The 13,955-nt window shown below is 25.0% G+C and overlaps 1 protein-coding gene across 1 annotated transcript in view; it reads right to left on the minus strand.

Moving 5' to 3' along the window:
• LOC117170074 overlaps positions 1 to 5,236 on the minus strand; it is a 114,316-nt gene extending 109,080 nt beyond the window's left edge. Inside the window, exon 1 of the mRNA XM_033356596.1 lies at positions 4,822 to 5,236. Within this exon, the coding sequence (XP_033212487.1) occupies positions 4,822 to 4,992 (171 nt within the window). The 5' untranslated portion in view covers positions 4,993 to 5,236. The remainder of the gene's footprint in view (positions 1 to 4,821) is intronic.
• Between the last annotated feature and the right edge of the window lie 8,719 nt (positions 5,237 to 13,955).

Raw genomic sequence — 13,955 nt, forward strand, 5'->3', positions numbered from 1 at the left:
ATTTACAAAAAAAGTTCTTAGGTTCAAAAAAACATTCAGTGAACTGAAAAACTGTGGTCGGTAATATAGGTATTTAGCTGTGTCACATGCCCTTAAATCATAAAAAAATAGCATCAAAAACATGAAAAGTTAAATTTTTCGTAACCCCACACACGAGACCAAAAAGAAATTAAAAGGCAAAAGTTGTGGCAAGATAGTGCCCACGCAGCGCATTTTTTAAAATTCTCATACTTTGTAAAAAGCAATCAAAAGCAAGATATACAGAAAAATAAAAAGTAACGAAAAAGTAACTTTAAAAAGTTACCAGTTACAAGTAACTTAACTTTTAGAGTAATTTCATTACTTTTAGCGAGTTACTACCCAACACTGATATATTCGAATATTTGAAAATCCATTCACCAATTTTTAGTTTCAAACTATTATTTTTAATGTTTTATTTTTTTGGTCCATTTGTAGTTCATTTTAGTTTTCGATTTATGAATTCATTCATTTTACAATTTTATTTTATTTATAGTTCAAAACGTTCAAAAATTTCAAAAACTTGAGAACTAATTTTTGTAATGAAAGCTTTTGAAATTTCGGAGTGTGCGGAGATTAAAAAAAATAAAATTGGTTAATTTTTGTATTAATTACTAAGTTTACATTTTTTTTAAATTTTCAAAACTACAATTTTTTACGATTTTCAGAATTATGAAAGGTTATATATCTGTGCTAAAACTACATAAAAATAGTTTTCAGTGGGTGAGAATTACAAAAATGAATAATTACGTTATAAACAAATTATTGAACAAAAGTTCGTCTTAGAATTGGCGATACTTAGCTAATTGAAATGCAGAGTTTTGTCATAAAATTTGTTACAAATAAGTTTTATTACTATTAATTAAAAATAGATACAATTTGATAATTTTAAAATAATTTTCATTAAAATATTCAGAACTGCCTATTTTTCATGGAATAGATTCAATTTGATTACGGAGTCAACTAAGAATAGTTTTCCGCTGACTCTTCTATTTTATTTTGTAAATGTACACAAATTATTAATTATTTAAACAATTTTCATACACAAATTAAGAGTTTGGCTATTTTTTCAACTAATAGGCTCAATTTATTTACGGAATATATTTCCAATAACTCTTTCTTACGATACTTTGCAAATTTACAATTATTAATTATTTAAACAATTTTCATAAAAACGTTTTCCGATGACTCTTTTCTAAATTGCTTTGTAAATTTACAAAAATTATTGATTATTTAAACAATGTTAATAAACAAATTCAAATTTTTCTATTTTTCAGAGAATACACTCGATTTGTTTCCGGAATGAATAAAAAATATACTTCCAATAAAACTCTATCCTACGATACTTTGAAAATTTACAATAATTATGCACTACTTTAACAATTTTCATAAACAAATTCAGAGTTTGACTATTTTTTGGTTTATAAAAACATACAAGAGCTATAACCTTTTTAATAATAAGTACAAATTTTCTACCTGAACTATAATATTAGAATAAAAATCACTTGAACATTTTCAGGGTGATCTTTTTCAATCAAATAACAAAATTCCCGCTTTTTTCCCGGTTCACAAATATTTTTCCCGGTCAATAAAATTTTTAAAATCGAAATATAAAGCTAAACAGTAAAAGTACAAAAAATAAAAAAAAAACCCAACAAACTAAAGAATTCAAAGTGGAACTCTTGAATTTTTAACTTTTAAAATTGAAGTTTAAACGTTTTTAAATTCAAAAAATTTCTATTGAATTGTCCAATTATTAAATTAAAATTAAAATTTTCAATATTCTAAATTAAAGTATCAATCAATTATCTTTAAAAATTGTCAAAATTATATTATTTAGTTATTTTAGGCCATTAAATATTTTTTAATTAAATTTTTTTCAACCTAAAAGTTCCTAAATTAGAATTTAAATTATTTTCATGTTAAATAGTTTAAGCATCCTTAAAAAACTTTAAAATTGCATTTCAAAATCTTGAGAAATCTAGCAGTAGTTTTACATTTTTTCAAATTTAGCTTTATTTTTGAATTTTTTCAAAACTTCTCAATGACTTTAAAAATTAATTGAATTTGTCCTAGAAATTTTAGAAAATCTTGCGAAATTAAAAAAATGTCCTTAGAATTTGGATTTCTAAATAACAATTGAGCACTTGTTATTTTTAGAAACAATTAGAGTAATTTTAAGAGATATTTAGAAGTTTCAAAAAGATAAAAAATTAATTCAGATCTTGAAATGATTTCAAATAATTTTAACAAAATGTGTTTACCGAAAAAATGTGTATATTCGTAACGAAGTTTCGGTGCAAATACTCACACCCTAATTTAAAAGAAAATGTAGATTTTTGAAGTTTACAAAAAATTGAGAAGCTTTTTAAGCATTGTGAAAGGCGCAAAAAAAATAAAAACATTTTCTTTAAATTCTTAGGAAAATTGAAAATGATTTATTTTGAAAAATTATTTTAATAGAATATTCAAAAAGATTTCAAGAGAATTCCAATATTATTAAAAACGATCCGGAAAGAATTTAAGGACTTTTTTTATTATTTTTTAAGATTTTCTAAAAATTGTAGGAAAAATTTTATTCAGTATCATTTTAAGTTTTAATTAATTTTGAATCTTTTCAAACCTTCTGAATATCTCTTAAAATTACTCAAATTTTTGTACAAATAATACGTATTCAATTATCATTTATACATCAAAATCCAAAAATTTCGCTTACAAATTAAAACATTTTATTAAGAAGAACAATAAAAATTGTGACGTTAAAATGTTAAAAGCTTTTCGAAAATTTAACAATTCAAATCTTTCTATGTCAAACAATTAAGTTTCAAATTGTTTACTTTTAAATATTTAGCTTCAATTTAGTCGTCTTAAATTACAAGTCAAATATTGCTAAATATTAAATAATTATCCGTTTTCTTAATTATTTTTTTTTTAATTAAATGGGTTAAAAATTGAATAATTTAGACTGAAAAAATATTTTTAATTCAATAAAATCCTTTATTACGAATTAATTGCGAATTTGGAAATTCTTTACCTGTTTTTATCAAAACTTTTTAACTTCAAACGTTTTTAATTTTTAATTGTTTAAGCCTTCAAGACTTCACGTTAAAATTCTTTGAATTAAAAATATAAGCTTAAAAATAAAAATCTAAAATAGATTTTTTCAGGAAAAAGATTTCCGAATGACGCATTGTAAACTACACATCATAATTGAAAAAGAAATCAATTCAACCAATTATTGTAAAAACTATTGAAATCGAACTTGGGCAGATTTTTCTTATGAAAATTTGTAAAATTCCCGGTCAAGAAATAAATTCACTGTCATTTCCCGATTTTCCCTGGTCTCATAAAATTCCCGGTTTCCCGATCCAGCGGCCACCCTGATTTTAACAAAAATTCATGTTTACAGGAAAATGTATTCACTGTATATTTAATAAGAATTGAAAAAGCAACACAAAATTTATAATCGTAAAAACTTTACTATTCATCAATTCTAGTCTTTTTTCTTTTTGTTAATTGTTTATAATACTTTAATAGTTTTCAACAAAACAAAAGATTAATTTTCAACTAAAAAATTAATAGTTGGATTTTCAGATTAGAAAAATTAATTTTTAAGAAAAAAAAAACAAAATTCAACAAAATAGTTACATTTTTAACCACAGATGAATTTTTTACCAAGAAGATTAATCTCTTGTAAAAATAAGATGAATTTTCAACTAAAAAGAATGAATTTTTAATTTAAAAATGAAGTTGGATTTTCAGTTTTAAAAATTAATATTAAACTAAGAAAAAACTAATTTTCCAGAAAATACTAAAATTGGGTAATAAAAAGCTACTTTTACGAATGAAACGATTGTTATTAACTTCAAATTATAATTTTCAACCAAATTTAAGCGAGCTTTAGAAAAACTTTCTTGCATTAAAAAAAATCCCTGACAGGTATCTAAAAATACCCTAGCAATTGTAGGTATTCCAAGTGAATTCTTAACGAAAAAGAATAATTTTCTACCGCAAAAGGTGAATTTTAGAAAAATGAATTTTTAACTAAAAAAGATGAATTAAAAAAAATTAATAGTTAAATTTTCAGTAAAAAAAAATATGTTAAACCGAAAAAATATGATTTTTTACACAAAAGATTTTAACTTTCAACGAAAAATATAACAGCTTATTAATAGAAGATTAATTTACTACCAAGAAGGATGTATTTTCGAACAAAATACATAAATTTTTCAACCAAATAGTTGAATTATCAATTGGAAAGATGAATCCTCAAATGAAATTGTTGGATTTTCAACCAAGAAAATAACTTCTCAAACCAGAAAATTAGTTAAATTTTGAGCAGAGAAAATTAATTTTCTACCAAACAGATGAATTTTTAATTAAAATTATGAATCTTTAATAAAAAAATTACTAATTTTTAACAAAAGGGTTGACCATTTAACAGTTCAATCATTTAATTTGCAACCCCCCAAAAAAATCGAATTTTCCAAAAAATAGTTAAATCCAGTAATAAAAGGCTACTTTACAAATGAAAACAATTCTTATTTAATTTTATACTACAATTTTCGATTAAAAAGGAAACAATAGTTGAACTTCAACTGTTTGAATTCTTTCCAAGGCCACGTGTTAATTTGTTTCGGGTTCCAAAAATAAATAACAAAGTAAATAACCTTAATTCATGGGTAACACATAATACACATTTCTGGATAATTAGTAAGTACGAGAGGGAATAAATACTTGCTTGAAAACAGGGGGATTTCAAACAAACAAAAAAGAAGAAATTGGAATTTGAATGAAACTCACCATTTCAAAAACTAGATTGACGACTCCTTCCATTTTTTCCTGAGTATCAATTTGTAAAGATCTGAATTGACTAAGTAAGGAATCAAATTTCTGAGGAGTGAGTTTATTAAAAGTACTACGGAATCTCTCATAAAGAGCTTCGGTTTTTGCTTTTTCTTCCATCTCCATCATGATAAAGACGATGAACTATGAAGATTGAAGAAGACCACGCAGAAGGAATTAAAAGTGAGGTTAGGAAATGCGAATTTCGCCGGTTCTTCCCCGATTGACCTTTTCCAACAATTTTTTAGAGTTTTACTATTTGGAATTTATATTTTTAATATTATTTCTCATTTAATGGCTTATTAAACACCCACTGGTTTATTTTCTAGTTGATTACAGCGATTGATTTTTGCAACGCATGCCAAATAATTTGCAACACTAAATTCAAAAATGAAATTCCATCGTGGTTTCCGGAATTTCAGTGATGATACGGATGGAACGAAAGATTTGGACTGACCGCGAAAAATCGAAATGTTGTTTTGAATGTTAAAAATTGGTTAAATTGATAAACTGTTTCTAACAAAGTCGTTCTTCCCATGAAGTTTAAACAAAATAGTTGAGTTTTTAACTAAAAAATATCAGTTTTCTACCAAGAGTGGAATAGTTAAATTTCAGTTAAAAAATTTTTTCAATTAAAATGATGAATCTTCAACTCTGGAATAGATGAATTTTAAACTAAAAAGGTGCATTTTGAACCAGAGTTTATATCTTTCAACTAAGTAGTTTCATCTTCCCCCGATTTGGACATATTATTTTTCCTTAAATCAATTTTAGACTTTCGTTTGAAAGTTTAATTCCAATTACTATTCAATTAAACCCTGGTAGTTGTTAATGAAAAGGTAAAATAAAGTTAACTATACTATTTTTTAAATCATGTATAAAAAGGGTGCTTTGATTTTAAAAAATTGCACAAGTCAGGGATTCCTGTAAGGATTAATTTAAAGTAACTATCAACAATAACCAGGGCTGGTGCACAATAACTTTTAGCAAAATAGGGCCGATTTATATTTCAGAAAGCATAAAAAAGCATTGAAAGAAAGACTAGCTCCTAATGACTTTGGAGACCCACTGTTGCTCGACGTGAGCTCGCCATCGTGCTTATCGCTTCGAGTCAACTAACTCAACGTTTCTTTGACCGTCAGTGACCTAACGGCAAAACCTTGTATCGTGCATTGAGATTTGCAAAGAGGCATTCAAAGAAAAACGTTCATAGATATAATATCGGAAGAGACATAGGAGAGGAAATTAAAAAAGATAGACGAAAATTTAAATTGGTTGAAAGATTGAAACACATTGACCTGGTCAGATAAGGGATAGGATAAGATAGAAAAAAGGGGATTGAAAAAGATAGACATTGATATAAGTAGTCTAAGACGAGATAAAGCAGAGGGGATTGAAAAACAGGGTGGCCTTTTTAATCTAACAAAAAAATGCCCGGTTTTTTCCCGGTTCGCGAACATTTTTCACGGTCAATAAAATTACAAAATTGGATCTCTAAAGCGAAAAATATTTCCATTTGAAGTAATAAAAAGGAAACCACAAATTAAAGAACTCAAAGTAGAACTCTTGGATATGTAATTATTTAAAATTGAAGTTTAAAAGTGTTTTTATTTCAATTGCTCAATAATTTGCACGTATAAAATGGAACAACACTTTTCAATTGAAATTTTATAAATGACATACAGATAAACAGGAAAATTGGGAATTTTTAACTTTGAAAAATTGTACAGTCCAAAGATTCAAATTCAGTTCCAAAAATATAAATCCACGTTATCATGTTCACTGTTCTAAATTAAACAATCAATCAATGAACTTTTAATTTTTCAAAATTATATCATTTTAAGCAATTTTAAGCTAGAAGCATTAAAAATTGAGAAATTAAATTTTATTTTAACTGAACACTTTTTAAATTATAAGTTAAATTATTTTTATTTTTAATAGTTTAAACTTCACTGAAAAGCTTCAAAATATTGATAAATCTAGAATGAATCGAATTTTTCTTACAATTTTTAGAAAATTTTGGTTATTATTTTTAGAAAAAATTTGACTCATTTTAAGTTTGTAAGTGTGTTTGTGTGTGCGTGTGTATAGACGAAACTCGGCTATTCTTACCGAAATTTCTGTGCAAATAAACGCAGCCATATTTTAAAAAAAAATGTAGATTTTTCTAATTTCAAGCAAAAATGTAGAAGCTTTTCAAGAACTGTGAAAGGCCTCAAAAGAATAAAAACATTTTCTTAAGATTCCTAGGAAAATTGAAAATGTTTTTTCATGTTGAAGAATTATTTTTAAGAGTATATTTCTAAAGATTTTAAAACATTTCCAAAGTTGAAAAAAAATACTATACGAATAGCCGAATTGCAATGAAGGCTTTCTATGGCAAAAAAATTCAGTTTCAAATTGGTTATGGATTTAGAATCGTTTTGTCAAATCAATTATTGTTCACTTTTTAATACTTAAAGTAAAGATCCATTTTGAAAATAATTTATTTATTTATATTTACAGTTGATAAAATAAAACATGTTTTTGATCCAAAATTTTCAACTGCAAATGCTTTTATTTTTTAATTGTTTAAGTCTTTAAGATTGCATTTTCAAATGCTTTGAATTAAAAATTTACGCTTAAAAATAGAAATCTTAAATAAAAAATGTTTAAGAAAAATATAATCAAATGACGCATTGTTAACTGAATGATATAATAATTGGAAAAATAATAATTCAACTACTTATTTAACAAAATGTTTAAATCGAATTTGGACAGATTTTTCTTTGAAAAAAATGTAAAATTTTCCGTCAAAAAATAAATGCACTGTTATTTCCGTGTCTGCACGCAATCAATAACAAACAATCTCTCAAATTGTGTCCAAATTTAGTTTTTCAGAGAATATGAGACAAAGAGTTATTTTAGTTATACTGTTTAATTTTCAATCTAAAAGGATGAATTTTTTATATAAAAAGACAAATGTTGAACCATAAAATGAAATTTTTTTCACAAATGTCCTTTGAACAAAATAGTCCGATTTTTAATAAGATAATTGAATGAATAAATAATGAAAAATTAGAAAATTAATTAATTTTCAACAAAGTAGTTCCTCTTTTAATCAAGTTAGTTAAATTTTCAATACAAAAAAAATTTTGTACCGAAAAATATAATTGTTAATTTTCAAGTTTAAAAGGCAAATTCTTTGCAAAATAATTGAAATTTCTAACCAAGAATATTAATTTTCAGCCCAAAAATTAATGTGCGACCAAATAGTTGTACTTTCTACCAAAATAATATAATTTTAAACCAAAAAAGACCAATTTTAAAGCAAACAGTTGAATTTCCAACTAAAAACCACCAATTTTTTTATCAAGAATAGCATTGTTCAGTTACTATACAAAAAATCTATTTTCAGACAAAAAAAAACAATTTTTAAGAAAATAGTTGAAATTTCAACCAATGAAATGAATATTTTACAAATTATATCAATTTATATAACAAAATAGTTGAATTCTCAACAAAATATTATTTCTACAAAATGCTTTAAATTCCTAACATCTCAAGGGGAAATAAATTGCATTTTCAATAAAAAAGTTCAATTTTCAACGAAAAGAAGATTAATTTTCTAGGAATTTTCAACCAAATATTCGGATTCTTAAAGAAAAAAAATTAAACCTAAAACCAAAAGAATTGTAACAGAAAGACGAATTTTTTAGAAGACTATTGAATTTTTAACCAAAATAGTGGAATTTTCCACACAAAAATGTATGTTTATTGATAAAAGATGACTTTTCTGAAAAGAAAAATAATTAAAAAAGATGCATCTTCAACAAAATAATAAAATTTTCAACAAAATGGTATTTACAAACAAAAAATATAAAAGTTAAAATAATGCAAACTCCTGTTAAAAAAAAAACAAGAATCCAATAACCAAATTTGCACCACAACGAACAAACAAAACAAAAAATCCTATTGTAATCTGAAAAATAAAAAAAATTAATTAAAAAATTTATTTCTGTCCGAAAATTAAATTTTTTATTTTTTTTATTATTTTATTTTTTTTATTTTTCAGATTAAAATAGGATTTTTTTGTTTTGTTTGTTCGTTGTGGTCCAAATTTGGTCCTTGGATTCTTGTATTTTTTAAACAGGAGTTTGCATCAATTTAATTATTGGACGTTAAATAGTATTTTTAATTTCGATTTTAATCTAATTTAAATTTCTTAAATTTTAACTTAAAATAGTTTTATTTTGATCCAGATACTTGAATTTTCAATCCAAAAGACGACTTGTTTCGAAAACAATTCAATTTTCAACAATAGTTTTTTTTTCAACAAAATTATTACTTTTTCACAATATAGTTGAAATGACAACAACATGACAAAACAGTTAAATTTTCGACAAGAAAATGACTTTTGAACAAACTAGTTGAAATTTAAACATAATAGTTAAATTATTTACCAATTAAAATTGATTCTGAATCAAAAATATAATTGTAGACTTTTAAAACAAAAAAATGAACTGTTACCTAAAAATAGTTGGCTTTTCGGGTTGAATTCTAATAATTCTATTTACATTTCAGCGAAAAAACCCAAGAAAAGGGGTAAGTTATTTGAAAACACGGAAAAAGTAGGGATTCTTTAAAAAAGGGGCAAAGATTGTAAAGTCTGAAATAGGCTATACTTTTTAAAATTTTCTGCAAACGATGCAAAAATAGAAAACTTTGATCGTATAAATCCACTAACGAAACGAGTAAAAAATTCAGATTTATGATTTATGAATTTTTAATTTTTTCCTTTCGTAAGTTTTAATTTTTCAATTAGAATTGAAATGTTTAAGTTTTGGAAATTAAAAAATTTGTAAGCGATTTAAATTTACTTCAAATTATTAAAATTTTTAAGGGGTATACTATAAAAAACTTTTTATATCACAATTTTTGGTGACTAAAATGTTTTTTTAGTCTTAAATGAAGTTCTTGTTCGTTTAAGTTTCAATGTGTGGAAGTAGAAAATTTTTTATTTTAAAAGTTTCCCATTTAAAATTACTATTTATTTCGAAAGGTTTTTTAAAAGAAAATTTCATTTGATTTTTCACTTTAGAAAAAGTTGTCTAATCAGCTTCAATGTTAACTTGTACATTTATTGTTTAATGACAATTTAAAATTCTAGCATTTAAGAACCTTTGCCTTTGAAAGATTCGATTTAGTTTTCAATATTAAATTGTCAACTTTTAACGGCTATGAATTTGAATAACTCAAATTTAAAAGTTCTCAATCTATAATTATTTAATTTTGAACACTTTTAATCATAAAGAATACAATTACAATTCCTCTGAATTTTAAATAACCCAATTTTATAAATTTGAATCTTAAAATATTCCATTTTTAACGTTATGAGATTGCCATATTTTGGAAATTTTAACATGAAATAATGCTAGTTTCGCGATTCTTCAAATCAAATTAAAATTGTTTAGTTTTCAGCACTTCCACTTAGAAAGTATAAAATTCAACTCCCTTTTCTTCAGAAATTGTCCAAATCGTTCTTTTTTAAAAATTTCAGAAGCTTGCAATTTGAAATTATTAATTATTGTTTCAAAAATATTTAAAACCTTATATTAAAAAATCGGTCCAACTTTTTAACGGCCAAGCCTTGATACCGTTAAATAAAAATTCTGAAAAAATTTAGGAACAATGTATGGTCGTTTTCTGATCGTTTTTTGCAAAAAATATTATGGTAATTTTTACAATTTTCTCAGTTTCTATTGCCTATACGATGACTTAGAACCGGGAAAACCGGGAGAAAGCCGGGAGACGAAAATTTAAGAAACAGTAGCCACCCTGATTATAACAATATCCTTGAAAAATACGAAAGTAGTGACTTTTTAAATGAGTATCGTAAATCAGTATCCTTTCGGCTATATTTTAAGAGCGCCACTTTTAAATCAATATTTCTATTTTCAATCAATTTATACAGTTTTCGATTCGCTTTTATATCAATATAATTCCCCTAATATATTTTTGCAAAAAATTAATTTTTTGTAAAGTTATTAACAATCAAAGTTCTCGATCGTTTTTTTTTTCAAAATGGATTACTCGCGAACGGTTCATCAAAATTCAATAATTAAGTTATGAAAATTTTTGGTAGAAAGTATACATACGCTAAAAAAATTTTCGGTAGTAAAAAAGATTGTTTTATTTTTTTCAGAACTTTTAAACATGTTTTAAAATTATTCGAATTTTTCCTCAAATTTTTCCTACAAATTTTTTCTAATCCTACCAAATTAAAAAAATGTCTTAACAATTGTCTAAATTCATTTTTAATAATTTTGTAAGTCTTTCTAAATCTTTTTTAATATTCTCTTCAAATTATTTTTTCGAAATAAAAAATAATTTTCAATTTTTATAGAAAACGTTTTTTATTCTTTTGAAGCCTTTCAAAATGTTTAAAAAGTTTCTAAATTCTTTGTTCGAAATCTACCAAAATCAATATTTGGTTTTCAAATCAGCCCGTGGACTATTTGCACCGAAATTTTTGTACGAATAGCCCGATTTTGTCGATACACGTAGAAACTTCGTTTAAATTATTTGAAACGTTTCAAATTTTTTATTTTTTCAAAACTAAATATTTCTTTAACTTCTTGATTTTTTCCTAAAAATAGTAGGCGCTTATTAATCATGCATCAAAATTAAATAATTTCAGTTATATATTAAATATTTTTAAATAGAACTATTTAAATTTTAACTCTAAATGTGTAGTCTTGTAGTTCAGTTATGAATATTTAATTTATGATTTATGGTTTAAAAATGGAATATTTTATACTGAAATAATATTTTGAATTTAATAAAAGCCATTCATTATAAATATATTATTTTGAAGTTATTTTAACATTGAAAATAGTTTATGAAGTTCGAATTTCAAACCCTTCCAAATTTTAATTCTTTTAACTCTTTAAAACTGAATTTTAAAATTCTTTAAATTAAAATGTACCTATGATTAAAAACTAAAAATCTAAAATGGAAAATTTTTATAGTGAAAGATTTTCGAATTACGCATTATAAACTGAATGATAAAATAATTGAAAAAGATCAAAATTTAACTAATTATTTAAAAACCGGTTCAAATCGAAAAAAGTTGCACAGATTTTTTTCTCAAAAAATTTATAAAATTCGCGGTCAAAATAAATTCATTGTCGTTTTCCTGTATTTCCCAGCCTCATAAAAGTCCCGGTAATTTCCCAGTTTTCCAGGTTTCCTGGACCTGAAAATAGAGAACCAAAAAGATTCTGCAATGCAAAATAAAACAAACCTTTATTAATGAATTAAAAAAACTCAACTCAAAGAATTTAGTTTAGGGCTCAAGATTTCAGTATCCTTTTGGCTAAGTCACTAAAAAATGTTCCGAAGGTGTCAACTAAAATCCTGAAAAAAATGTCCTGACGATTCCAGGTTTTTTTCAGGTATAATTCTTCCGTGTTGTAGAGACATTCTAGTATTGAACTTTTTTCCTAAACCATCGATTCGGAATATTCATACAGTTTCGCGAGTTTATTAAAAATAATTTTTTTTTAGTTTTTATAGGAATTCAATTAATATGCTTAATTTAGATAGCTTTGACAAATTGTATTATAAGATATTCTTATATATATCACGCACCATCGATTAATTAAATAATACAATAATATTCAAAACATAATTAATTACTTTTTGAATTATTTTTTATTATTTACATTTTTTCAACTGCAGATATGCCGAAAAAGCGCAGGTCAATTTGAAATCAATAAATATTACTTAGTGTAATAACTCGCGGTCTAGTAATTCCTAGAACTGCTGGCACATGCAGTTTCTCAGTTCGAGGGGCGAGAGACGGTGGCGAGTCTTGCCTGAAAGAAACCAGCAGAGTAGCGGAAAGACGCAGTGCGCGGGGTCTCACATGCGGAGATTGCGCAATATTATGCTTCAGGCGGCCCCGTTTCATGCAGACGAAAAAAATCGCTAACCGTTAGCATGCACACATGCTGTATGTTTTAAGTGTCTTTACAGAGTTTTTGTTGAAGTGCTATAATTTGTCAACTAAAATTCAATATAACAGAATCAAAAAAAGGCTCAAATATTTCGCGGAATAGTCATTTCTGCAGCATGACGTCGCGAACGCGGTCATGCTGGGATAGGTGGAAATGTCTGCAAGGTTAGCATAGTGCTTGATATAGGATTGCTGACAACTTTTTGTCGGAGAAAGTATTTTAAAATTTTAAAAATCTGCCCGCTTGATAATGCATACACCTTGCGCTACGCGCTCGGTCTTTGTATTTACCCCAAATTTGTTTGCAAGCCTTTTAAATTAAAGGACAAAGCATCAACAACTGTTATTTAGTGATTGTGAATTCTCTTTAGTTAAATCTCCTTCGGCTTTAACGAACATATTTTTATCACGTATCCTATGCTTCGCACTTGATTACGTCGGAAATGCGAACTTATCTACATTATGTTAAACTATATTATATAAAATGTATATTATATTTATTTTTGTTCCTTGGTCTGGGAATCCTTATTAAAATATTGCAAAATAAAGTACAAATTTTATTTTTAATTATTGCTTTAATATTTGTTTTTTATTTTGAATTAAATTTAATTCTTAGCTACCCTAAAAAATGTATATAATTTAAATAAATGTATGTTTTTAACATGCATAATATGAATTAGTATTGGAACAAAAGTATTTTCATTGTTTTATTTTTACCATTAAAAAAATATGCATTCTATTAAGATAAAAATGATTATTAAACATTTTATTGCAACTTGTTCCTATTTCCATAAACTTAATTTTTTTATATTCAATGTAGATATAATTTACGCGAAAAATGTTGTTATATAAAATTTTATTGTACCTTGTGTCCTTTTTCCAAAAAGCTTAATTTTTACTTTTAATATATTTTTATAAACGGAGTTTATAACAAACCTGTAGATATTTTTTGGTTAGAGAACTTTCGTCTTTTACTTTAATTCGTCTCTTGTGTCCTTTTTCCAAAAATTTTTATTTTTTATTTTTAATCTTATTTTTTACGATTAAAACAAAAACTACGTGTCCTATCAAAAATTATTCACAACAAATTTGA

This window comes from Belonocnema kinseyi, chromosome 3 (genome assembly GCF_010883055.1).
Source record: "Belonocnema kinseyi isolate 2016_QV_RU_SX_M_011 chromosome 3, B_treatae_v1, whole genome shotgun sequence".
Taxonomy (NCBI): domain Eukaryota; kingdom Metazoa; phylum Arthropoda; class Insecta; order Hymenoptera; family Cynipidae; genus Belonocnema; species Belonocnema kinseyi.